The sequence below is a fragment of the Cyprinus carpio genome, chromosome B6, assembly GCF_018340385.1.
Source record: "Cyprinus carpio isolate SPL01 chromosome B6, ASM1834038v1, whole genome shotgun sequence".
Lineage (NCBI taxonomy): Eukaryota > Metazoa > Chordata > Actinopteri > Cypriniformes > Cyprinidae > Cyprinus > Cyprinus carpio.
Genome location: NC_056602.1, coordinates 24589857 through 24615828, shown reverse-complemented (window position 1 = coordinate 24615828; position 25972 = coordinate 24589857). Strand labels below are relative to the sequence as shown.

General features: G+C 35.1%; 1 protein-coding gene across 2 annotated transcripts in view; it reads left to right on the top strand.

Annotated features, from left to right (window-relative positions):
- The window catches only part of LOC109100425 (metabotropic glutamate receptor 4-like), a 144418-nt gene that overhangs the window by 80774 nt on the left and 37672 nt on the right, over positions 1-25972 (top strand). For both annotated transcript variants that reach the window (XM_042726432.1, XM_042726433.1), the window contains exons 3-6: positions 7400-7616; positions 18266-18401; positions 19664-19818; positions 21516-21656. In XM_042726432.1, coding sequence (XP_042582366.1) covers positions 7400-7616; positions 18266-18401; positions 19664-19818; positions 21516-21656 — 649 coding nt within the window. The remainder of the gene's footprint in view (positions 1-7399; positions 7617-18265; positions 18402-19663; positions 19819-21515; positions 21657-25972) is intronic.

Here is a 25972-nt window from a genome sequence, read left to right as displayed (position 1 = left end):
TTGAATGCTATTAATGTTGATTAATAGAAAGTTTTAATGGGGACAAAACATGTCATATTCTGTCTATAGATGAAACAGTCTTAGAACCGTTTCTGAATTTGTTTATTGTTTTCTAATGACTAGAAAATCAAGACTTCAATTGGTTATTTTTCAAACTGGTTAAACAAAACAATTACTCAAAAATTGGAATAAATTATATAAAGAAAGCTAGCAAAGAACATTGAAGCAGTCCTGAAGTGGAGTAAGTTATGCCCTTTCCCAACAAATTCCTGTTATAATCTCTGAAGCTGTCTACACTGCAAAATGAATCTTATTGTTTCTGCACTTTGTTGTTTATGATAATGAGAGAATTCATGAATGCAGATTCAGAATTCAGTCAATGAGTGCATGCACTACAGAACTCTGGCTTCACAGTGACAAATCAAACACTTCTGAAAAGAAATCTGATGCAACAAGAGAAAATCTACTGTAAATGTAACTCCAGTCGACATTTTTCATTTATTTCACATTTCACTTTAATTATGAAAGTCATAATAGATCTAGCTCAACTGGGCAGGGGCTTTTTTGCCCCCTTATCTTGAATTTTTGTTTATTTTGGTGCCATTTTTGCCTCAAACACCCATTAACTTTGCTTCCAAATAACAGATATTTCGTAATCTGCAAACGGCAGTTCTGTCTTTTATTGGTCTTGAGGGAAACACAAGCTGATGTCTAGAGTCGATTCTTTTAAGATTGCTTGGTTTCGGGTCTCCTGCGGTGCCTATATCCGAAACTCCTTTGAGCCTTTGCTTCGATAAGCTCCTCTCATGCTGTCAACCTTAACAAGTGACATGTTGATCTGCTTGAAGGAGATAATGAACTGACAAAGCCTTACTGTACCTTCTCCAACTAGAGGCCCTTCCCAGCTCGTACATTTTACCTCTGATCAGTAGTTTGACCTTTTCCAAATGATATTCCCAATTTCCAATTCATCTCTGCGTTCGCCTGAATTACCCAGCGCTGAGCTACCTGAGAGCCTCATTACTGTAGAAATATATAGAAGGATCAGTCAAGCATCGGGCGTTCAGTCCAAAAATGAATCCCATCATAATTTGATTGACCAAGGAAATGCCATAAGGAAGCCCTGTGTTGACAGTCTTCCCAGGAGAGCAGAGATGCTAAAGGAGATAAGCATGACTAGATGCTATTTTCCAGTGTGCAAAGGAGCACTAAATCTACAAAGGTCAGGACTGAGTGATGGAGATATTAAATAAAAATCTGAGGCATGCTGGGAAATATTATTCATGGTGAGTCAGTGTCTTCAGTTTTAGAGCAAGATCTGCTTATTAATGAATGACTTTTTATTTCACGTATGCGTGATGAATGTTACATTTCAAAGGTGTGCCACTTCAAGATTAATTAACCACCTTTTTTCATGCACACACACTTCTTGTTTTATATAGAGCTTTTCTGTTCATGTGGAGGATGTTGGAGGATGCTTTTCAGAATTTCACAGAAGCATCAGGTGAATTTATGTTCAAGGTCAATTGTTCTCAACTGGTGAGTCAAGTATGTTCCGATAAGGTCAAAACAAAGCTAAACGTAAGTGATTAAATGCAACAAACCATATAATCGTGCATTTAGGAAAGGTAAGAGAGGGAAAATGCCTCTCGTGTATTTGGTTGTTGATGTCAAAGGCTGTTTGACCAGCCTCATCTCAAAAGAATGTAGTTATTGTTGCATAACGCTTTGTTTACCTTTTTGTATGTTTGGATACTTGCTGAAATGTACAATATATGCATACTGAAAATGTGCATGTGGAACATATTTAAATACTGTAATTATGTACACTCAAATTGTAGAAAATGCTAATCTTGAAATAAATATTACATAAACCCACATTTTATAGACTGACAAATAGTTTCCCTAAAATGTGATGTAATACATGGATCAAGGACGAAAAGGTTTTTTTCAAGCATCAATTTTTAATACAACTGTATTTTTTCCTGTACATTAGAATGTGGCCTCTTTAAATTTTTTTATTTTTATTTATTTTATTTTTTTTTACTGGGCGTAAAAAAGATCTTTACCTTTAATATTTTTAAATCTTTTTTTTTTACCTTTTTTTTTACCAAGATTTATAGAAACAAATGTCATTCTGTGTAACAAGTTCATATACCAAAAAATCTTTAGTCTTACTTAGAACAAGAATCATTATATAACATATAAGTAAATAAATATAATCATTGCAAGAAAAAAATTACATAGTCATTGTTATTTATATAGATATATATGATATATATATATATATATATATATATATATATATATATATATATATAATATAATAAAAATATATATAAAATCTAATTTTTTTTTTTTTTTTTTTACATATTATACATTTGTATTTTACATGCACATTTTAGAATAAGTATATTAATTTTTACATAAATATGAATGACGGTGGAACATTATTTCTTTTGTCATTTTATTTGAAACATTAAAATATACTTTACTTACATTAAATGTGCTTTATGTATTCAAAAAAAAAAAAACACTATGAAAATGTACATTTAAAAATTTTATTTGATGCAGATGCAGAAACCAATATGGCACGTCTTGTCTCTGACCCTTTATGTATATGTAATAAACATTGCAATTACTTTATGTAATAAATAAAATAACATTTTGGTCCCAATATACTTTTATAAACATATTTCTACATTTATTATTATTATTAATATTTTAGAGAACCACGTTTGCAGACTGTGTATGGAAGTCACTACAGAGACATGCCACTGATGGCAGAACAGACTGTCACACTGTCAGACGTGAGGGAAGCTCGGCCAATACACCAGCAGATTTCTCAATTAGCTTGTGGCCTTGAAAAAGGGAGGATTGAGTTTCTAAATGCCTATGTTAGCACCAGAGATACTGCAGTTTTGTGAATGGGCTTGTCTGGGCATGCGGTATGACTAAAGAGCCATTGATTCTGCATCATCAAAAAGCAATTACAACATTTGGGTTGCAGTGATTTAAGAAAAAAGATGTAGCTTGATGCGTTAGAACACCTTGCAACACTCTTGCTCATGTCAATATACAGTGATAAAATATGCTCTCTATATTTAGATAAAATATCGCTCCTCCTCTCTAATTAATTGGGGAAATATTCACTGAAAATTGAGCCAGGCTTATGAAATTGTTTCAATGGCTGACTGTAACACCGTTTGCCTGGCTAGAATATGTTCCAATCTGTTTTGTTCAATAATTACGCAGCGTTTTTTGTCATTCTGTTCTCACAGCTCAGCCATTTGCTGCCCTGCTCAGCTTGACAGTAACAGATGTGAAAATTGCATTGACTATCAGTGTAAACAACAGCTGATACCAGTTGAGAAGCCGTTAGATATGGAAGAAGGATATTTGTTTCAAATGAGTTTGTCCACAAACCTCTTTTGCGTCGCCCGATGCCACCGGCACCAGATACAAATAGCATATTTCTTGCATTTCGCTCATTCACTGACAGATGAAATCGCAGTATTTAGTTGTTATTCAGCTAATTATAGCAAACAATGCAATAAACTGTTTTCTTTTGATGCACTTGATATGAAGGGCAATAAATGAACTTTGCATATGGCTATTTATTAGACAAACTCTAATTCTGACCTTTGCATATACTGTAGCAGTCAAACATAATTATGCAAATGCGCTTGCATATGCACATGGCTGGGGGCAATGCATAGGGATAGTCGCATTAATTTCAAACAAAGCTGCCGCCTATGATTAGGTGCCTTTCACCTAGACTGTCTGTTTAATAAATCTTATTTTAAATGATTTCTGACATGCACATGTTAGGAGAAGCAACAGCTGTAACCTTTGGTTCTCTTCTCAAGAACTCCTCAGAGGTCTGTACACAAAGAAAAGAGTTTCATCACAAACCTCCTTTGTCCCTTGTTTCAGCATGGAATATTAAATAAATCTTTGTTAGAGAAATCAGCAGGGTGACTTGAACCATTTCAATGACATTTACAAATAATTCTGTGATGCCAAGGTTTGGTGTCGGGTCGAATTCAGCATATAAACAAGATTTTTTATTTTTTTTTAATCCTGACTAATGGTTTCCTTTAACATTAATGTAGAAATGATCATTTTACAGCTGTTGGTTTTGCTACAGAAAAAAGCCTTGAAAATGTCCTTGTGTCATCTAGAGTAATGTCAGTCAGAATGCCTCAGCAATATTTTGAGTCTTTATTACTTGGTGTGCACACGTCCGTCTGCACTTGTCACATTCGATGCAATGTGAGTTAGCTTCTTCTCTGTTGAGTAATGCATTAAGTTATTGGCCCTGACAGAATTTGTATACACATATTTTAGCATATCCCTGGCTGAAAACATCAACATGTGCTGCAAATATATCAGCGTAACAGATCTTCTCGAAAGCGGTTCTTTGTTTTCAAGATGTAAATGTTTGCCTCTTCATATTAGTATTTTGCTTTCCCCACTGAGAATAGACCTATTAAAAAATTCCATTTTTTTTTCATTTAATATTTATTTGTATATTAATCTGGAAATTTATTTGAATACTTGAAACTGCTGTTAGATACCTGAAAAACTTAAAGCTCTCTTTGCTTCATCAGTCTTTTTTTATTTTTAATTTAGTACTACCTTGAAGAAAATGTGAAGGCTTTAATTCATTTTAATTGAATTTGTTATTATTTATATTAGTACTTTAACTTTTGGTTAGTAGCATATATATATGGTGTGGGCAGGTGTGGGTATTTCCCATCTAATGCAATTTTCACTCAAGATAAATCACCAGACAGTGAAAAAGAACAGATTCAAGTGTTCAGTGACATCAGAGAATGAAGAAGATGTCAAGTCAGAAGAACATTTGGTTGTCATTTTTAGAGATTACATTAGCTTTTCTTTAACACTGTGCAGGCAGTGCTTATTGAGATGTCTTGCCAAACCAAACTGAAACTGTCATGTGGTGCTCTATTTAAAAAGTGTGCTTCAAATATAACTAAAAATAACTGCACAATTATTGCAGATGTAAATCGCCTAAGCATTTAAAAGAAATTGTTCACAAGGGTAATGCTACAATTTTGCTTTTTGATTACCTATAAATTGTGCAAATCATAAATAATTCTTAGATTTATGTTATAACTTAAAATGTTTAAGAAATCCCAGATTTTCCATGTGGTGTCAGATGTTTGGATCCCAATGTAAAGGTTATATCTGCATATATGTAGATTGAAAGGTAAATATTTAACTGATAATCATACTGATCATGCATTTCTGCTGATGTCAATCAGTTGCTCATGAAGTTGAACCAATGAACTAAACATGCAAAGGACAGCAGCCATCTTATTCACTCATTGAATGGCAGCATTGTGTGACCTGCCAGGCAGTAAGAGCTGCTTTACAGGGATTCTTTCAGTCTGTCGCTATTCCTCTGACCTGCAAAATTCTTGAATGAAAAGCAAGATCACTGGGTACCCAGAGGCAGTTCTAGGATGCATATTAACCTATATATAGATTTACATTAGAATGCAATATGTATTCCAGTATTTTATTTTATGTTTTACATTTATATTCCTGAATTAGATTTCATGCATGATTTGATTGATAAATTATTGTATAAGACATTTGAAACTGTGACCTAATGCTTAATTTAAATTTAAATGGATAGTTCACCCAAAAATGAAAATTTGATTTTATATGCTTACCCCCAGGGCATCCAACATGAGGCGTCTTCTTCTTCTTCTTGCTTTATGGCGGACTTATAAGTGCATTACCGCCACCTATCTCTCAAATGGTCCATAGACACTCTATCTACAATCTCAATTTTGAGTGTCAATGGTCCACTTGAGAGATAGGTGGTGGTAATGCACTTAAAAGTCTGCGATGTATGTTTTTTTTAGTTTTATTGTATGTTGTAGCCATGATTCCCGTCCACTTACATTATAAGACTGATAGACTGCAACGGTTTGAGCTAAAAATCTTGGTTTGTGTTCTACTGAAGAAACAAAGTCACCTTCATCTTGGATGCCCTGGGGGTAAGCAGATAAACATCAGTTTTGGGTGAACTATCACTTTAAGGCAAAATTGGGCCATTATAGACATTATTCAGCATTATGTCTACCTCAAAACAACTGTAAAAACAAATGATAGTTTAAGCTTAATTTTTACATTCTCAATAAATGTTACTAGCCAATATCAAGGTGGATAATGATTGACCTGTAGCCTGTTTGGATTTTGAAAGAACCTCTTGTTTGTTTTTTGTTTTTTTGTTTTGACTGATATTTTGTTGTTCTCTCCGCATATGAATTTATGATCCCTTTTAATGGAGCCATACTGCTGGTATTATGTCTGCAGAGAGTGGGCTTAAAAGCCAGAGTATGTTCACAATAGCCAAGTTAATAAACTTATATAAATTACATTCTTGGTGGTGCAAGCCATCCATTATGTTATGCCTGACATTAGCTTAATGTATTCTGAGCATCACCAGCGATCCATTTTATGGTGATTGCTTAAGTTTCATATCATGTCTGATTTGTGTGTCTGTTGTTCGGTGTAGCCCCTGTAAGAATTCTCAACACAATTCAGTCGGGGAGACCCTTAAGGGGTTAGTTTACTCGTTTTCTGTCAGAATTTACTCAATCTTATTTTTTTTTATTTAGAACTCAGAGGATGACATTTTGAAGGGCCTTAGTCTATTGGGCTGTTTTGAATTATTCAAAAACACCATAAAAGTGTCATGAAAGTTGTCCAAATGAATTTTGTATTGCAAGCTTAACTGTCTGATAAGCGCGCTGAAATTTAAGCTGATATTCTTCCACTTTAGTTGACAACTTCGAGTCAAAGAGTCTGGATCATTCAGAACAGTTTTATGAAGTGAATCAGATGATTCATTGAAAAGATCAGACTCAAAATAATGATTCATTCACAAGTCAGATGTTTCTCATGAACTCTAGTAAACATGCCAAACAGATTTCAATGGCAAGATATTCTTCAGAAATGCACTTTTTGAATGCCACTGAAAAAACAAAGCACATGCGGGTTTGGAGAGACATGAGGGTGAGTAAATAATGCAGAAAATTTCACTTGAAGTGATCGATTCCTTTAAGAGACTCTCATCTCATTGGGGTTCCTGCAAACTAGTCCGTGATAGTGTGGTACAGTAGTTGTTGACCAGCTTGTTGTTGCTTCACACATCTTATTTCTAAATGGACTGCGCTCATCCCCACGGTCTTGAGTGTGCCACCTGTGGCTGTGCAAGAGAGAGCTTGGTACGGGATGTAGTCTGGGATGATGGAGCATGTTATAATCTGTCAGAGGTGAGCTCAGAAGCAGCAGGGGTTTTTGGGAATTGTGTACTTCAATGCCTGAATGGAATTTATGTTTTTGTCTCCTCCTATAGATTCCCCAGGTGAGTTATGCCTCCACGGCTCCTGACCTGAGCGACAACACCCGTTATGACTTCTTCTCCCGTGTGGTACCACCGGACACCTATCAGGCACAGGCTATGGTGGATATAGTCAGGGCCATGCGCTGGAATTACGTCTCCACGGTGGCATCGGAGGGGAATTACGGAGAGAGCGGCGTAGATGCATTCATCCAGAAATCTCGGGAAGAGGGTAAGAGTGTGTTTGCATTCACTTTGGGGATATCTTTGAAATTTGATAGTCTTACTTAGGCCAAATTTCATCATGCAGCATAGCCTGGTCTTCACTGTAGCTTTTTATGGCCAACTCAGACAGGAAGAGACGGTCTGACTGGGAAAAAAGCGACCAACTGAAGTATTTGCATATTAGTGCTGGTATTCCCTTGTGAAAAGAAGTGTGCATAATTGTACTGAATGTGCAGTTGCAGTGTACTTCAATTCTTAAAAGTATTCTTTTTTTATTATTATTATTACAGGTATTTTTTGTATGAAATATAAAGACCCATAAAGTACACTTTCTTAACACATTTTAAAAAGTGCATTTTGTAATAATGTCAGATTAGAGGTTTTGCTTAAAAGTACATTTTAAATCATTGTTTTAATAACATTTTGTCATGCTTTAAATAAGAACACACAATTCTAAAGCATGTGAGAAGAACTTGATTAGAATTTTAACTATAGTGTTTTGGGATATTAAAGCTGATGTTAATATATTATACATGTACAAAATTGCAACTACAAATATACTTAAATACATGACACAAAAGTTTCAACAGAAAAGAAAGTTTACCATAAATGTTTGTCAGTATATTTGTAAAACAAATAAGTAATACAAAATAGATAATAGAAATAATTTTGAAATTACAAACGTGCTTAAGTCCTAATTAAATGCCCCCCCCCCACACACACACATTAAAGCTAATTGAATTTGTATAAACTATAAAACTATTATTAAGAAATTAATTTAATCACAATTAACATGCAATTCAGTATTCAAAACATTACATTCTGTTCACACTAAACTATATCCTTTTAAAGTGTATTATTTCTGTAATGAGTACTCTTTTTAAAAATATGGTAAAGTGTACTTCATTATTACAATGGTTTCCTTTAGAAAATGCAAATCTAGTAGTTTTTGTTTTTCTTCTCCACAGTTTTCTGCAATTAACTGAAACTCAAACTTAATGTACAGTCCCCATCCACTTTTGCATAATGAATTGCAATGGATTTCTTTCTGGCACCTGTCTATGCGTCTGTATTGCATATTGCTATTGATTTCTCTTCCTTTCTTCCTCTATCAAATTTTAGTTTATGACATTTTACCCTAAAACTTTAACACTATTCTATTGCCTTGAAAACATTGATATTTGTTTCTGCAAATGCACATCTAGTTGTTTTGTGAAATGAATCCCATACTTTAAGTTGATCAAAAGCAGCAATATTTTCCAGAGCTTTTCCTTCCCAACTGCATTTCCTTCCTGAGAAATGAAACTTCAAGTGCACTCCAGGGGGAAAGCGGTCTTGCAATTTGTGCGAGGAATACTGAGTTCAGCCATTGATTTCCTTCTAAATTTCTTCCCGAGTTTCCAAGTCTGTTACTGTAACTAGTGCTTCAGGTTAAGGGGTCTCCGTCAGGCGGAGGGTCCCAAGTTTTTGTTACTGGGAAATATCTGTAGAACTTGTGCATTACACATAGATCAGAAAAAGAGATTTTAATAAACTCAGTCTTTGTTATAAATTTAGATGCTACATTAAATATTTAATATAGAATTTGTCATTCATCACATTATACAGTTATTTGGATCTTAAAAAGTTTTCATAACCCTCAAGCACTGGTGGGTGCAAACAGATGGAAGCTAAAATGGTTCTAGTCAAGTTCTATGAATAGTCTTTGTGAGCATACTCAAAACCGCCTAAAGGGAGTTCTGAGGGAGATGGAGTCATACTCCTTTCTTTTCTCTAGGGTAACAGTGTCCTCCTCACATGTCCATGGTTTCTCCTACGCATTGAGGCTATCAACATCTGTTCCTCTCCCATATTCTATGTTGAGATCTGACTCTTCCTCACGAATGGAGAATCAGGGTGCTTTAACACTCTGCGCCAAAAGCTCAAGTTTGTTTGCTTGGTGTGATAGCGAGCTCTTAAAAAGTACATCTGAGGTGTAGTTCTTGTGAACTCATGGTTCAGAGTTGGAATAAATTGCAGAAGTGAACCGCTGTTGATGACGAGTAATTGCCACCTTTGCATGCTTCCAGTCACACTTACTGTGGGAAAGTCGTGGCCTAATTGTTAGAGAGTTTGACTCCTAACCCTAAGGTTGTGGGTTAGAGTCTCGGGCCAGCAATACCACAACTGAGGTGCCCTTGAGCAAGGCACTGAACCCCCAACTGCTCCCAGGGTGCTGCAGCATAAATGGCTGCCCACTGCTCCGGGTGTGTGTTCATGGTGTGTGTGTGTTCACTGCTGTGTGTGTGCACTTTGGATGGGTTAAATGCAGAGCATGAATTCTGAGTATGGGTCACCATACTTGGCTGTATGTCATGTCACTTAATTTCTTCCAGGATCCATTGTAGAAAAATCCCACTTCCCTTCCCACTAACAGGCACAACAGGGCTCAAAAACGTGTGCCCAAACACATTTTGCATGACTGTAGATGTTCAGAGCATAATGGATTAACTCATTAATGCATATGTTAAATAACGTGATCCAGAAAATCTTTGTTCTTAGAGCTGCTCTGGTGCTTTAGAATGGAAAGCAAATTTCATACGAATGTATCAAATTGCATTCGCCAGTTGGAAAGACAATCAATTTGGAAGAGAGGGAACATTTAAAAACCATGAAATGAAAAATGGGCTTGCATTTATAGAGAGTTGAATTAATAAGAAACTACTCTGTTTGAAATGTAATTGTGGAAGTCATATTTGTCAAAAGAAGAGCTTAGAAAAGTAGTCAAAAGTTCATTTTCTAAAGGTCATATTTACTTTTGCTGATAGAAAATCACATGTAATTCTACCATGACTTTCAAAATTGTATCTCTTTATAGTTTGTATTTAAAGCTATTTAGCTATTTAAACTGCTATAAAATACATGGAGTAAACACTGAGACTTGGTCTGTGCATTGGTCCGTTTGTTTGAGCTGCTGGAGACATCAACAGAAGCTGTGAGTTTAGGACTGGTCTATGTCTAAATAAAATTGTTTAGACGTAACATATACAGTACATTGCAAAAAATAATATAATCATATTTTACTATATGCTTTACGGGTGCCTGTTTGTTTGCTTGCTTGTTTGTTTTTATCTTATTTATATTTATTTTATTATTTTTTCAGACATAGCTGTATATATATATATATTTAAAAAAAATATAATTATTAATAGTGTAGTAACATTTGGTGATGCTAAAAATGCAGCTTTGAATATGGAGTCTTGAATATGTATATAAAATGTTATTTATAATCATTATTTGAATCTCTAACCATAATAAAACAGTGTTTTGGTTGGATGTAGTGAAGGAAAAATGTGTTGCAAAATGGTGATATAAAACAACAGCTTTAAGATCAAGCAGAATCCACTGTCTACTGGTTGCATCAGTAGTCAATCCATATAATGCCCAGTCGATAAATGGTAATCCTTATTTGGCTTGCACTCACTGTGGAAACATTATTTTACCTAATTATTATTATTCATGATTAGTGTTTTTTGTGTTTTGTCCCACTTTTTGGGGTGTTTTTTAGGGTATAGACTACTCAGATTTGGATATTGTGACAAATCTAGCTGTAATATGCAAGTATACAAAGTACTTCAGACGAAAAATGCTAATAGCATCTCCAAGATGTAACTCATTGCTGGTGGTTGGATATGGACCGAAGGAATGGTGACAGTTATGTGCATTTATTCATGCTTTATGTTTTTATTCATACACCATATAAAAAGGCCCCATTATGTAACTTTGGATATCCAGACCACTCCCACAGCTGTATTTAGAGGATGCTGGACGGATGGCGTGAGACTTGGGGGCTGTGATATGAATAACCATGAGCGTCACTGCAGTGCCATGCCATCTCCTTATAGCTTCATGGGAGTGTTTGCACATCTGTCCAGGTGAATGAGCATGGTGGGGAAGTGGCAAGTGGAAAGAAGAGGGAAGAGGGACGACAGGGAATGAGAAAGAAAGGCAGAAACAAACAAACAAAGATAATTAATAGCTTAAGTCTTGGCTGTGCGGGTCGATAAAATGTCTCCCATGGTGCTTTGCTCACATATATCTCCATCCTGTCTCTGAACTGCAGTAATACAGTAGATGAGGAGGATGTCTAGCTGAATAATCCTATTATATTTTCCCCATCACTTAGGAATACAGTTTTTTTAAGTATCAACAAAAGTATTTTCAATCATATTAGTTGCCTTTGTTCCAAAGAATGATCCCTAAGTTCAGGAGCTTCAATTACAGTGGCATCCAAATGTCTGAGACTTTTATTTATTTAGTTGTACTTTTATTAGTTTGTTTGTTTGTTTGTGTGCAAAATAATTTAGATGAAACATTATATTGAAATATATATTGATATATATTTTCAGAATATATATATATATTTTAGGTTGTCTTATTTTTGCTTTTTTTGTCAAATTTTTATTTTATTTTATTTTATTTTATTTTATTTTATTTTATTTTATTTTATTTTATTTTATTTCAAATTTGATTAGTAGCCTAGAAATAGTACAGAATATCGTTTTGATTTTACACCATAATGTGTTTTCAATTCAAAATTCTAAAACTGTTTTTGCATGTTTAAATAAAAGGAACCCTAGATTTATTTATTTTATTATATATATTATATATATATATATTTTTTTTTTTTTTTTTTTTACATGGTCTCAGACTTTTGGGCTGCACTGTAGATGTTTATGAATTCTGTTTGTGTAGCATTGCCTGCTTGGAGTAATTCCTTCATAATTCATGGCAACAAATGAATAAATAACGCAGATGAGACAGAGCAGTAGTGTACCACGGAGAGCGAAGGGACTGAGCATGGTATCCTGCACCTCGTAGAATCTCTGCTTATGCATGATAGGCTGATAAATAATGCTTACTTATTGTAATATAATCTGTGATGTACAGCACACAGAATTCTCTCAGATATTTATAGCTGACTGGAATGAAATTGGGACAGATTCACTGGGTAAAGTGCAGTGATGTGTGCTGATCTTCTGAAATGAAGAGGCAAATAGTTTTTTCAGCATTTTAGGTTTACTTTTAGTTCAGTGTGAATTAATGTTCCATTTAATGTTTGCACGGTTGCAGGATGGAAAGCATACTGTATGAAACACCATTTACTTCACACTATCAACAATCAACCAATGCTGTAATATAATTATGCTTTATGTCTGTAAATTGTAAACATTTCTGACATTGCTACAAAAATAATAACTGTAATAAAAGAGTGAAATGAATATTATTAATTATTCATATTATTAAGAGTCACCTTTTTCTAATTATTGGTCAGCAAATCTTTGTTTTATTACTGCTAAATTATTTTTTTTCTTTTTGACATTGTTTCAAAAATAATACCTGCATTAATACAGAGAAATTGTAATGATTAATATCATTGTCATCTGTCATCTTTTTCTAGCCATTAGTCTATATATATATATATATATATATATATATATATATATACATATATTACTGGTGATTATTCTCTCTCTCTCTCTCTCTCTCTCTCTCTCTCTTTCTCTCGTTTTTTTTTTTTTTTTTTTTTTTGTGAGCAGAGGCACTGTCTCTCTATTCTCCTAAGAGAAAATGCCCCTGGTAAAGAGACCCTGTTATATAGAGGGTCTGTAGGCTATGGATGTTTGATTACGGTGACCATATCCTAACCTTAGCCCATACATTTTAAATGATGGACATGAAGAGCTGCCTCTTTGGCACATAATGTTTGATCATCTTATGATTTGTTCGTCATTCCCTGCAGACTCAAGCATACCTATGGAGTGTAAGACAGGGCTTTTCGATTCCAGGCCCGAAGGCATTACCGACTTCATTTTGTGTGTGTGTGTGTGTTACTGCCCTGACCAACACATGATTCAATTCAGTCCTGCCTCCAGGGAAAAAGCAGAAAAACACTATGTTTGTGAAGCGCCTCAATGTTTTTCTCCTCTGCCTTTCATGGCATTTTCAAACAAGGGTTTTGTGACATCTTAACCCTGTATCGATATCAGTTATTTGTTTGTGATGTCTGTAACCGAGTGTGTGTTATCTAATACCACAGTAGGTTCGCGGTAATCAAATTAAACAAGTTTGCGTGCGATAAGTAGTCTAGCGCAAAAGATCATCGGAGGCATTGAGGTTAAACTACCCTGCACTGGTTCTCTTTGTTGACTCTCCTTCAAGCAGAACCTCATTCGATATTTTGAATATCTTCTGGGTTCCAGTAATGGGCCAAATTTATAATGCGCCTGCTGCTATGGGACCTTGAAGGGTCGAATTCTGAAATGAAGGAATAGATCTGGTGAGTTTTGAAAGGTGACTGCTACTAGCATACATCAGCGTGGAAAATGGTCGCCCAGTGGTACCGTGGAGTTGACTTGGGCCACCGCTGAGTGATGAGCAATCTTCAGCCGCAGCATGGCACAATAACAAAGTAAACAGCCTACGCTGCTCTCAGCATACATAAATCTCCAATATTTGATAAATAAGATTTGCTTGCTGTAATTGATTCCATGTGGAGATCCAAATAGAAGCCTCGGAGGCCCTGGTAAATCTAATCAAGAGGCAGGTTAGTCATATGGTGAGTTACCTAAGGCTTTGTAATAATGCATCAACGATTATAACCTTCGTAATTACTGGAGACAAACATGCAGATTATTATATATAACGCACAAGATTCGGTCTGACGTTTGCTTTCCTTTGTGATTCCTCTCCGACAGTCTATTCTCAAAAACCTTGCGTGCCTGATTCTGGATGAGGTGCAAATGCAGCATGTATTTTGTTGATAAAAGTGCCCATCTAAAAGGGATTTTTGAAATATATATATCTAAGTTAGATATCCCAGTTGATGCTGTGGATTGCTGGGGTTCTTTATCATGTTGAAGTCTGTGGGAGTTCTTGAGGAAAACATGACAGACATCCACTCACTCGTGAAAATGCGATGCTGTCGTCCCTTTTTAAATCGAACACGGTAAACCCAGACGGAGGCAAAAAGTCTCAAACCCAAAGCCAAAACTTTTGCTTCAAGAAAGAAGACAACTTTTTTCCCCCTCTGTTGTGTGCTACTTCAGAAATGTGTAGAATACATATTTCTCAAGTGAATATAGAAATTGCAACAATAGAAAATCTTTATGACTGGACATGCGCTATTTAAATAAATGGTTCATGAAGAAATTAAACTTTTCGTCATTTACTCATCTTTAATGAGACTTTCAGTGAATGAGAACTTTCATTTCAGTGTTTCTCACACAAAGGCTTCAGATAACTTGAAATATAGCACATGACTCATAAACAGTAGACCAATTTTATGATACCTTTAGGGTGATTTCTTGTCCTTCCTTAAGCTTCAGTCCATGTTTATTATAATTGAATAGAAAACAGCCACGAGAACATTGTTCAGAATTCTTTTTCTTTTTTTTCCCCATAGACATTCATACAGGTTAGGAATGACATGAGAGAGAATAAATGATGACAGAATATTTATGTCTTGGGCGAACTGTCCCTTTAATTGTTACTGAAGACAGGCTGCTAAAACATATGGATGCTTTGTTGGTATCTTCTCTTTAGCTTTTTTTTCACAGTGTCTGGAAAGGATAATTAAGTCTCCCACAAATCAGAGGATCAACTTCTGACATCCTGTCACTTTGGGCTTACTCAGGGCTCTGAATGTGTCATTGCTATTAATAGAACCCTTTCACAACGTTAGGTTGTGGCTCTTTTTCCTTGTGTATTTCCCTAAAGACCCGATAAAATGTTTCAACATGCAATTTCCCTGCGCTGTTGTATTTATTTTTGCCAATTAGAAGTTATTTTATTTTTTATTTATTTTAATTTTTTCAATTGCCATAATGGAGAAATATTCCCTTTTTTAATCTAGATGGTGTAGTCACAGGATCTGCAAGCAAGCTAATTGGGTGATGTTAACCAAGTCAAACCCTGACCCCTGTGTATAATAAAGTTTCCCATTCTAAAGAACATTTTATCTCTAATTGCATTATCAAATTATTGTTACTTCTACTTGATTGGAAGTTTCTTAATACATTGTGCATGTCTTTCTTTTATATGGACACAGTGGACAGAAAGAGCTCATTTCAAAAATCTGTTTTAGATATTGGTTCCAAAAAAAGAAGAAAATAAATAGAAAACTGTCCTACCTACACAAAGAACTCTTATAACTCAGTCAGTTTCTCCATCTTGTCAGTACCCATCTGTTCTCAGATCACCCCTCCTGCTGTTCATTATTTTTGATTAAGCATCAAATATGACCCTGCTGGAAATGCTTGTGCATATATTGGTCAATTCGCACAAGACATGCTTACAGGACTGCATCAAAACACCATTTGTTCCTTTTAGAAAGCCATTTATTCCCATTAAAATAAATGTGCTAAATTTGATTAACATAGAATTCTATTACAACAGCTTGACGACCAGAACCAAACTGACACTGCAACCAGTGGTGTGAGCTTGGGACAGGGTGACCAGTGGAAAATTGGTTCAGGAAACCTGTTTGGAAGCAATAATTATTTTTGCACTTTTCTGTCTTTATTTTTTGCAATTCTGTTTGCTAGCAATTTAACAAACTATTTACATGTTTTAACTACTGTAAAATACTTTCTGTAAAATATATTAAAACAGAAAATAGTTTCATACACACCCACCAAGTCACTGTGACTTTGTCTGCTTTATAGCTGTCTCATTCAGTGACAGGTGGAGTTCTTACCTTGAGGCCTTCAGTCATTCAAAATATCTCCTGACTCAAAGTAGCATATGCACACAGCAGAGAGCTGCAAGTGACTGCAAGACTCCTGCCGTTAGGAAGCCTCTCCATATGGCATCTTTGAGGGTTCTCTATTCTGTCTAATTAACGCCTTTGATGCAAATCAGTGTTCCTCTCTCAGCGAGGACAGGTCAAACGCTTTGAAAACGCCCTCTCCTTGGAACGGCAACCATCGGTTTGTGTGGACGTTTACAAGGGCTCTGAGTTTTCTCGGAAAGGATGTGAGAAGTTTAATGAGCTTATTATTATGCTTTTTTTTTTTTTTGCAGTTAATCTGCATATGACTATTTGCTGATATGACAGGAGGTTAATTCAAGGCATCTGTGAAAGGAAGATAGATATGTAACGGTTGGAGATTGTGAAGATGAGACTTTCTACAACAAAAGATTACAACAAAAGAGTTAGGGCATTTGTTAAACATACAGTAACGTAGATGATAACAAAAAAAATAAAATAAAATACTGCTAATGAAGACTGATGCAATTTAAGAACCCAGCAGAGCAAAACTTTAACACATTGGGGTTCCAAAGCTAAACAATGAAGTTTCTCGGTAACATCCAGATTTTTCTACCGTTAAGAAGATAGAAAAAAAAAGCTGTATAAATTCGATTTAGCTCTTTTGCTATTCAGGACTGTTAAAGGTACTTGTTGTCAAGTGGGATTTTGGAGAGAGAAGCCAATAATCTGGTGAGAATTCAGATACCTGAGGCAAGATATGACATGACCAAAACAGCATTATTACCCATGCTGACATCCTTTTTTTTTTTTTTTTTTTTGATCGTTTTGTATATAGAGGGGAAAAAACAACATAATAAAACACTATTACATAGCTGGCAGATGCTTTTATTTAAAGCAACTTCTATTGCATTCTCATTGTGCTTTACTGTTTGAGCTACAGTACATTACACAGGGTTAAAAATGTATATTTATAATTTTTATACACACACGCACATGCACACACACACACACACACACACACACACACACACACACACACACACACACACATATATATATATATATATATATATATGTATATTAATATATCATGCATGTATCAGATATATGTTACTTAGTATAATTAACTATATTTTTTATTAATTTATTTATTTTTACTCAGAATCTTGTTCTATGTATTAAAATGTAATTCTTGGTCTGGATATGGTCTCTGAGTGTATGTTCTCTGAAAGGCTCAAAAGGTGATAATTACCTCCAGCACAGGTGGCTACGATATCTTGACCACTGCAGACAACTCCACAGCTCTAAATGGCTACTTAGCCACTATACAAAGTGACTTAGTGACTGTATGCTGCAATTAATTCAGTATCTTCTATTTTTCAGCTCCCTTGGACCAGCAGGTCTTGGCCTTGGTCTTAGGGGGTCTGGTATTGATCTCAGTCAACTGTGCAGAGAAAATGATAAGGATAAAGCAAGCCACTTGACTTCAGTGTAGTGTACAAACACTGTGGTGCATTTAAAACATTGTTCTGTTCAAGTGCACTGTAAAAAATGTTTTTAAGTATGTTTTCATGTTGTCAAGTAACTGAAAATGTGGTAACTGGATTTATTCAAGTCTAAAATATGATTTAATATATCTGAATAGACCTGACTACACTAGGTCACACCAGCAAAAGTCATTTTTAAAGGTCAGATGAGGTAGAAATAGCTCCTTACGATAACAGTTACCTATTTTTACAGCATATATCTGAGCTGCCAAACATAGCAACGTCTCCCTCAACCAGTGCATGAGTGAGTTTGGACAGAACTACTCATAATAAGTTGTTCAGCGGGGAATTTTTCAATGTGTGATTCCATATTTTGCAACTAGTAATAATGCCACTTTTTCTTTTTTTCCCCCACAGGAAGTGTGTGTATCTCACAGTCGGTGAAAATCCCCCGTGAGCCGAAACCAGGGGAGTTTGATAAGATAATTCAGAGACTGGGAGACAATCCGAATGCGAGGGTTGTTATTATATTTGCAAATGAGGACGATATAAGGTGAGTAGCTTTTGTTGGTTTTAAATTAGCATCTATCTTGAAGAATTATATAGTATAAGTTTATTGTAGCTACAGTGAAGCAGTTAAACTATTTCTGCTATTAATTCATTTGTGCAAAGTTAATAAAACAAACAACAAAATGGCTATTGCTTTCTAAAATAACATCTGAAAAATACAACAAGGACTTTGCAGGGGAGGTGAACAACTCATTTACCTGACCTCTATTATAACACGTTTAATTTGCCCCATGAGAACGTCTGAACGCCCCAGCACTGAGCACCTGGAGTACCTAATCAGAACTATTAGAACATCATGAAAATTGACAAAAAGCCTCCACTTGAATGTGCTATTAGACATCCACTGAATAATTATGGTCAAACTTTTTCAATTTGTTGCTTGCTTAAGCATTCAGGATACCTGTTTAATCATGCTTCTCTAATTATTGTTTGTCAGCCATTGTCCTTGAGTTCATAATGGATTGTTTATCCATGTTCACATCGATGCACCTGTAATTTAGAAAGTATGCTTTTCTAATAAATAATATAAAAAAAGTATTGATAACTTAAATATGAAATAAAAATGGACCCTTTAATACATATTCTTTAATTTATTGTGGATGCAAGTAATAATTTGTTTTAAGTTTTCTTTTTCAGCTAATGTCACCTTGCCCATGTAGATTGTTGATTAATATTAACCAATAGCCAAATAGCTATTTGCATTTTAGTAGTTAATGCTTTATTTTGCAAGTAAAATGAGTTGTGAATGCTGTTTCATGTTTAATGTAGGTAAATAAATTGCAGTGAGGGCGTAGCTGGCAAAGTTGTAGGCAAATTTTTATGCAGTTATTAAAAATATTGATAAGTTACTGGCATATAAGCCCAGATAATGAATTCCCCTGCTTACGGAAAGACACTGCGGTTTGAAAGACAGCAAATGATTTTGTGTGTGCTGCTTGAAACATACTTTACTGAGCCATTATTATCTTGGGAAAATGCTTTTGCTGTCAGTTGTGCATGACTAATTTTGACATCAATTGCTAGCGTGCCTGACGGAGAATGCTTAGAAATTTCAGTGCTGAGCAGTGTCGATACTGACCTTTCAATAACATATTGATTTGTAGTTACTGTAAATGGAGAATCACCAAAACACCACAGAATGCAGACAATAATTGCAAACAAGTAATTAGAGTTGATGTGAATCAGAGCCTTGGAGCAAAGCCTATATTCAATATTTTATGGAAACTGCCACTCATCTTTTAACAGGCGGCTACTGCAGGCGGCAAAAAAAGCCAATCAGACGGGTCACTTCCTGTGGGTGGGGTCAGATAGCTGGGGCTCGAAGATATCGCCAGTGCTTCACCAGGAGGAAATGGCCGAGGGAGCTGTCACCATCCTACCCAAACGACAGAACATCAGAGGCAAGTGACAGATTAAATCCTCCACTTATCAGTGGCTGCTCTCATCCATTAGAGACCAGTTCTGAACCGGAGTGTGTGCTTAATGTTTTCTGACAACACTTTAGCTACTGGTGATGCATTTAATAAGCGTAACAAGTTATGGTTCATGCATACTGTAATAGTAATTACAGTACTGTAATAGTCATGCAAAGGAAAAAATCCCCTAAATGCATTTGATTTTTCTTTGGAACACAAAAGGAAGACTTCTTTAAAGGAAGTATCTTTATGAAGACAAGCTTGCTAAGTTCTTAAAAATGCACAGTTCCACAGTAGAAGTGGTCAGTGTGCTTTTATTCCAAGTCTTGCTAAACCATGTAAAGGTTTTTTTGTTTACAAGTAAACTCCACAGACTAGGCTAAGTTTTATTTTAGAGCCTGTGAAAAAAAAAGAATAAAAATAAAAATAATAAAAAAGATTGAATTCCACCCAAAACGTTTTTTTTATTTATTTTTTGTATAATTTAAAACAAAAATAAAAAAGAACTAATTTACTACAAAACATTGAATTTTTATTCCTTTTTTTCCAAATAATGTTCTAAACAACATCTTTGTATAATAATAATAATAATAATTATCATCATCATCATAATTTTTAAACATTTTAAATACATTATATTTTATTATAAATACATACATTACACACCATTATTATTATTAGTATTGTTATTATTATTGCAAATAAAAAGATATGTTTTTTATTCAACTGTATTTGACAAAAAATGTGATGTTTTGTTGTAAATTAATTAATTAAAAGTATTTTGTTAAATCTGTTGTTAAATACAGCATAGAATAATAAAATAAAATAATAAATAATTTAAAACATACACATTATTATTATTAGAAATATTACTACTACTAATACTCTAAGAATTACATTTTACTATACAATAGTAATTTGTTGTAGTGTAAATAATGCAATTTATGTACTTTTGTTGATGTTAAACCAGACTTTTATTTTGGCAGATTGTCGTGGAGACCTTTTGAGTTTCAGTGTGTATTTGCTGATAGCTTTTACAAAATGAAACGCTCATGAAGTGAGCTCTCAGAGTAGCTCTGGAGCTGAAGTTCATGTGGAGAGTCCTCATATAGTGAGACAGCAGAACCTGAAACATCATGAGCATCATGCATGCTTGAGAATATGTAGCAGATGAAACTGCACCGCTCCCTCACACAGAGACACGCAGAACATGCAAACTTAGCCTACATCTAGACGATCAGGTGAGTGGTGTTAAGTATCGATAGTACTTAAGTATCATTCATTCTTTCCAGTTAATATCAATATCAATTTATTGTTCAGTTACATGCGTGTTCTATCTCATGACCAAAACATTTTTTTTCCCCAGTTAAAATGTTTTGGTCCTTTTTGGAGCCTCACTGCTTCAAAATATATAGGAACTGTTCTTCAAAAATTCTCCCTTTGTGTTCCACAGAAAAATGTCAACTAGTTTGAACTGATATGAGGATGAGCAAATGATGACAGATTATTCATTTTTTGTGTGAACTATTCATAGCAAAAATGGAATATTCTCGGTGAAATGAAAATGATGTTAGATGCAAATGTTCCGTCAAATCATGTTGCTCTCTGAAGTTCATTGGCTGAGAGCTTTGACTCTGACAGAGTGCATTAAAATGACACAGATCTCATCGATCTACCCTCAGGCTTTGATCGCTACTTCACCAGCCGCACACTCGAGAACAACCGGAGGAATATCTGGTTTGCGGAGTTTTGGGAGAACAATTTCAACTGCAAGCTCAGCCGCCATGCCTTGAAGAAGGGATCTGGCGTTAAGAAATGCACAAGTAAGAATCTCTCCCTCTCCCTCTGGCAACACTCCATTTCCAGAGCACCATAAAAGAAAGAAAGTGAGCAAAGGGGGAAGCCAAATCTACCGTAAAAAACTTGGCCTGCTGTTCTCTCAGATCGCCTGAAATGGGCTTTTGTTTTACACCAGAGTCTGATTAGTCATACCACAGCAAAGCTGTTCTACGTCTGATGTTTTCTGATGCACAGCAGCAGCATCCCTGCACTAAGCACATGGAACCAATACATTCCAACCAAATGGATAAGAGATGATGATTTTAATTGATTCGAGGCTTCTCTCTGGCACCATCAGCTATGAGTTCAGCCCTGGTCAGAGCCCGTCCGTTCGGCTGTGGAGAAAGGTTGACTCCTAGCAACACATTTCAGGTTTCATCCAATCAGTGCGGGTTGTGATCTTACGAGGAGGGGTTTCCGCCGGCAGACCTTCTTGAGGGTGGCTACGGTAGCACGTCTAATTCTCAGCATGTAGCCTACCAAGCATTACAGCGCTTACTGCACTGCACCAGTAAGCAGGGCAGGATATTAACCTCTCAGTTCAGTATCGGTGCGGTGACCCCCTACAGACGGCGTAAGTTAGATTATGTGCGACTGTGGCAAAAGGGCTCACTGTAACGTCTGCAGCACGCTAAATGTCACCGTGCATAATCCCTGTCAGTGGGTTTGCTTGTAATGGCTGGCCTTTAGTGTGCTGGAAGAAGTATCTGGCCTGAAACAAAATCCATCGCTCCGCCACAACATAATAAATCACTTTTTCTTTATGCTAATTGCTGCGCCCACGAGAAAATTCATCATTGTTACCTCACATTCTTGAATAGCCATCGGTGATTAAATGCGGTGCTTCTATTCACTTGATTAAAAAATATGGTAGGCTGTTTTTGCGTGCGTGAATGATGAAAACATGCCACTTAGGACAGCTTTTACTTTCTTTTACAGCAGTTTTGCAGTCAAAAATATTTCCCACATGGTTTTGCTACACCCAAGGGCTCACATCTGAAATTTTGGTAGCTTAATCTATCTTTTAAAAATGTCATCAAATGAAAAGTAACAACAAAACATTGCATTTCTATTTTTTTTTTTGTCAAATAAAGGTGGTGCATTGCAGATTTTGTATATTATCAGAATGAATACATGGAAGAAAAATTATTGTTAAAATTATAACCATCATAGTAATTCTTATTATTATGCATTTAATCATCATCAAGTTATTATAATAGCATAGAATATTTCCTAGTACCCTCATGCAACACTTTTCCAGTGTATTGTTATTATTATTATTTTTAATTGTAACACTGTAATATTTTTTAAATAAATAAATATATTTTCTGTTGTTTAGTGCAATAATTGCATGAATACAGAAATATTGTATGTTTTTGTGTGAATATGCATTATGTAAAATTACAAACAAACACTCATGAGACACTCATGAGACCCAATGAGATACAGTAAATAAAAAACAAAGGATAATTTATAATTAAACAATAATAATTTGTTAATATAACTGTATACTTATAAAGTATTATTATTATTATTGCTGTTATTATTATTCTAACAGGTAACTCTCTCTTTATGCTTATTTCTTCACTGACAATTTGTCTTTGTTACCCAAAATGAAGTGCTTATATTCGCTTGTTATTAAAAAAAAATATATATATTACAGACTGTTTTTGTGTGCATGCATGAGATGCCTAACTCAGCACATCCTTTTTTCTCTTTTATGGTAGTTTTATGTTCAAATGTATTTCTTGCATGCTTTTGCTACACCCAAGGGCTGACATCTGAAAACAGGAGATGTGATAGTGTATGCGAGCAGAACTGCACATGTGCTGACATCAGGCTTGATTATTCGTGTAAAGAACAATTCGGCATTTGCCATGCACATTGTAGCAGATTTATAATGCCACATGGGAAATGAAAATGGTGTTAGACTGTTTATACAGCTTTATTAGTTCATGAAAACGACCACACATTGAAATACAATGCAGCCTTAACTGGGTCGCATCCTCTAACAGCTTTGTCTCAAAGGGAGGATGTAATATTTGTCTGAAAGCACTGATTCAGAACCGAAGGCCACTACGACTGTGGCTTGCTAAACCTTTATCATTCGCTGTGGAATCTGGAGTTAGCATAGCGACAGTCTCCCGGGTCTGGGTGTTTTCGATGCTGTAATAACTGCTGACCGAGATTAACAGTCAAGATCTGCATGCATTTTCCATTAACGTTTAGCTTGCATGGTTGGATTGTTATGATTAGACAAGGAGTTGTTTTGTAGTCTCCAAGCGAGCATGGCATAATTATTCACACACAATGCTATTGTGTAGTGAAAATGCTAAATGTAAGTCTCCTAGTATGCCTTGCGTGGTGTCCATAGGAGACCTGTGCTTTCTGAGAAAATTCTAAGTCTGTTTTGCACATTGTCATTGGCACAGTGAAGAGTTGTTGCTTTTTTAGTCATCTAGACAGACTACAGTGTAAATATAGCCTCAGAGGGACAATGCTAATGCATGAGTCAACAGGCACCCACAGATCTGCCCAAATTCCAGCTGACATTTTCGATAATGACTAATGTGATGGAGGATCTGTGAAACATATTTGGGGTATGAATCAAAGCTTGATTCTGTGACATTGCTGCCTTTCATCCCTTTCATTAGCTGTGAGCTGGGTTTTACATACAATATGCAAGGAATTATTTGCAGTATTTCAATCCAGTGGCCTGGATTTCAGAAAAAAAAAGCCACTTCTCTGCTATTCATTCATTCATTCATTCATTCATTCATTCATTCATTCATTCATTCATTCATTCATTCATTCATTCATGCATATGTATATACTGTATATGAATGAATGAATGAATATATATAATTAACATTATGAACATACTGTATAACATATATTAATAACATTATTAACATATAACATATATAACATTTTATATACTAGTGTTCAAAAGTTTAGGATTGTTTTTAAAGCATTTTATTTTTAGAATTGTTTAAAAATGTTCATGTTATTAAAAGATGTCTCTCATGCGCACCAAGGCTGCATTTATTTGATCATAAATACAGTAAAGCAGCTAATATTGTGAAATGTTACCACCATTTAAAATAACTGTTTTCTATTTTACTATATTTCAGAATGTAACTAAATTTTCAGCAGCCATTATTTGAGTCTTTAATGTCACATGATCATTCAGAAATTAATCCTTCAGCCATTTAAAAGTTATAGCATGAGTGTGTTTATATATATATATATAGTGTGTTTATATATATATATATATATATATATATATATATATTGTATGGGCTAAATTTTACAATATGTGCATCTCCAGCTGTAATTTTTTTATGTTTATATTAAATCCATTCTATCTCACTTATATATTACTTTTATCATCATTGCAGTCACTCTTTTTGGTATACATTGCTGGTGTAATGATGGTCACAGTCACAGAGATGCAGCTTCAGTTTAACCCAGCTGAGTGCTCGCTGACAGATCATTTCTAGTAATTTGAAGTGAACATTGATTGGGACGTGCCTGAAAGTGGAGTTGACCAAATGAGTGAGTTTTTTACTCTGTAATTAGTCAAACCTGTTCCATCAGTTTGACCCATTGATGTGGATTTGTGCACTGATGGTGTAATCAACCAATCACAGTAACATTTGGCAGTATTTTGCCGTTCCCTCCTCTCATTGGTGTCACGCTCTAGGAGCTCAGTGAGAGCATATCGAGCTCAAGGGAGGTCCCCCGCTGAAGTTTAATCCACTGATGATGTTGTTGGAGAGTGCTACTTTATAAAAACCACTGATATAGAAGTTATTTGATGTCATATTTTTCATTTAAATTGTATTCTTTTTTTGCAGAAAGGTCAACAGTTAAAGCAAAACACATCAGCACATGTATATTTTAATCTCATGGACCTCATTCATGAAACATGTGCAGGACAAATTTCTGTGTAAATCATTCGGAAAACCATTGCTACATAATTTGTTTACTGTAGTTCATTGTTATTTTTTTATTATGTGCATTTGGCCTCATTCATGAAATGGCCTTGTTGAAACTGCTTTAAAAGCTTAAAATACACCTCAATAATGAGCTGTTGATGCACAACATTCAGTTGATCACACCTACTTATGCATTACTGAAGGGACAAGATACTTACACTACCTTTCAAATATTTGGGGTTGATACATTTCTTATTTTTTCTTTCAAAGAAAATGAATACTTTAATTTAAAAAGGATTAATTTAATTGATCAAAATTGACAGCGGAGAAAAAAAAATCTGTTTTCAAGTTTTTATTCA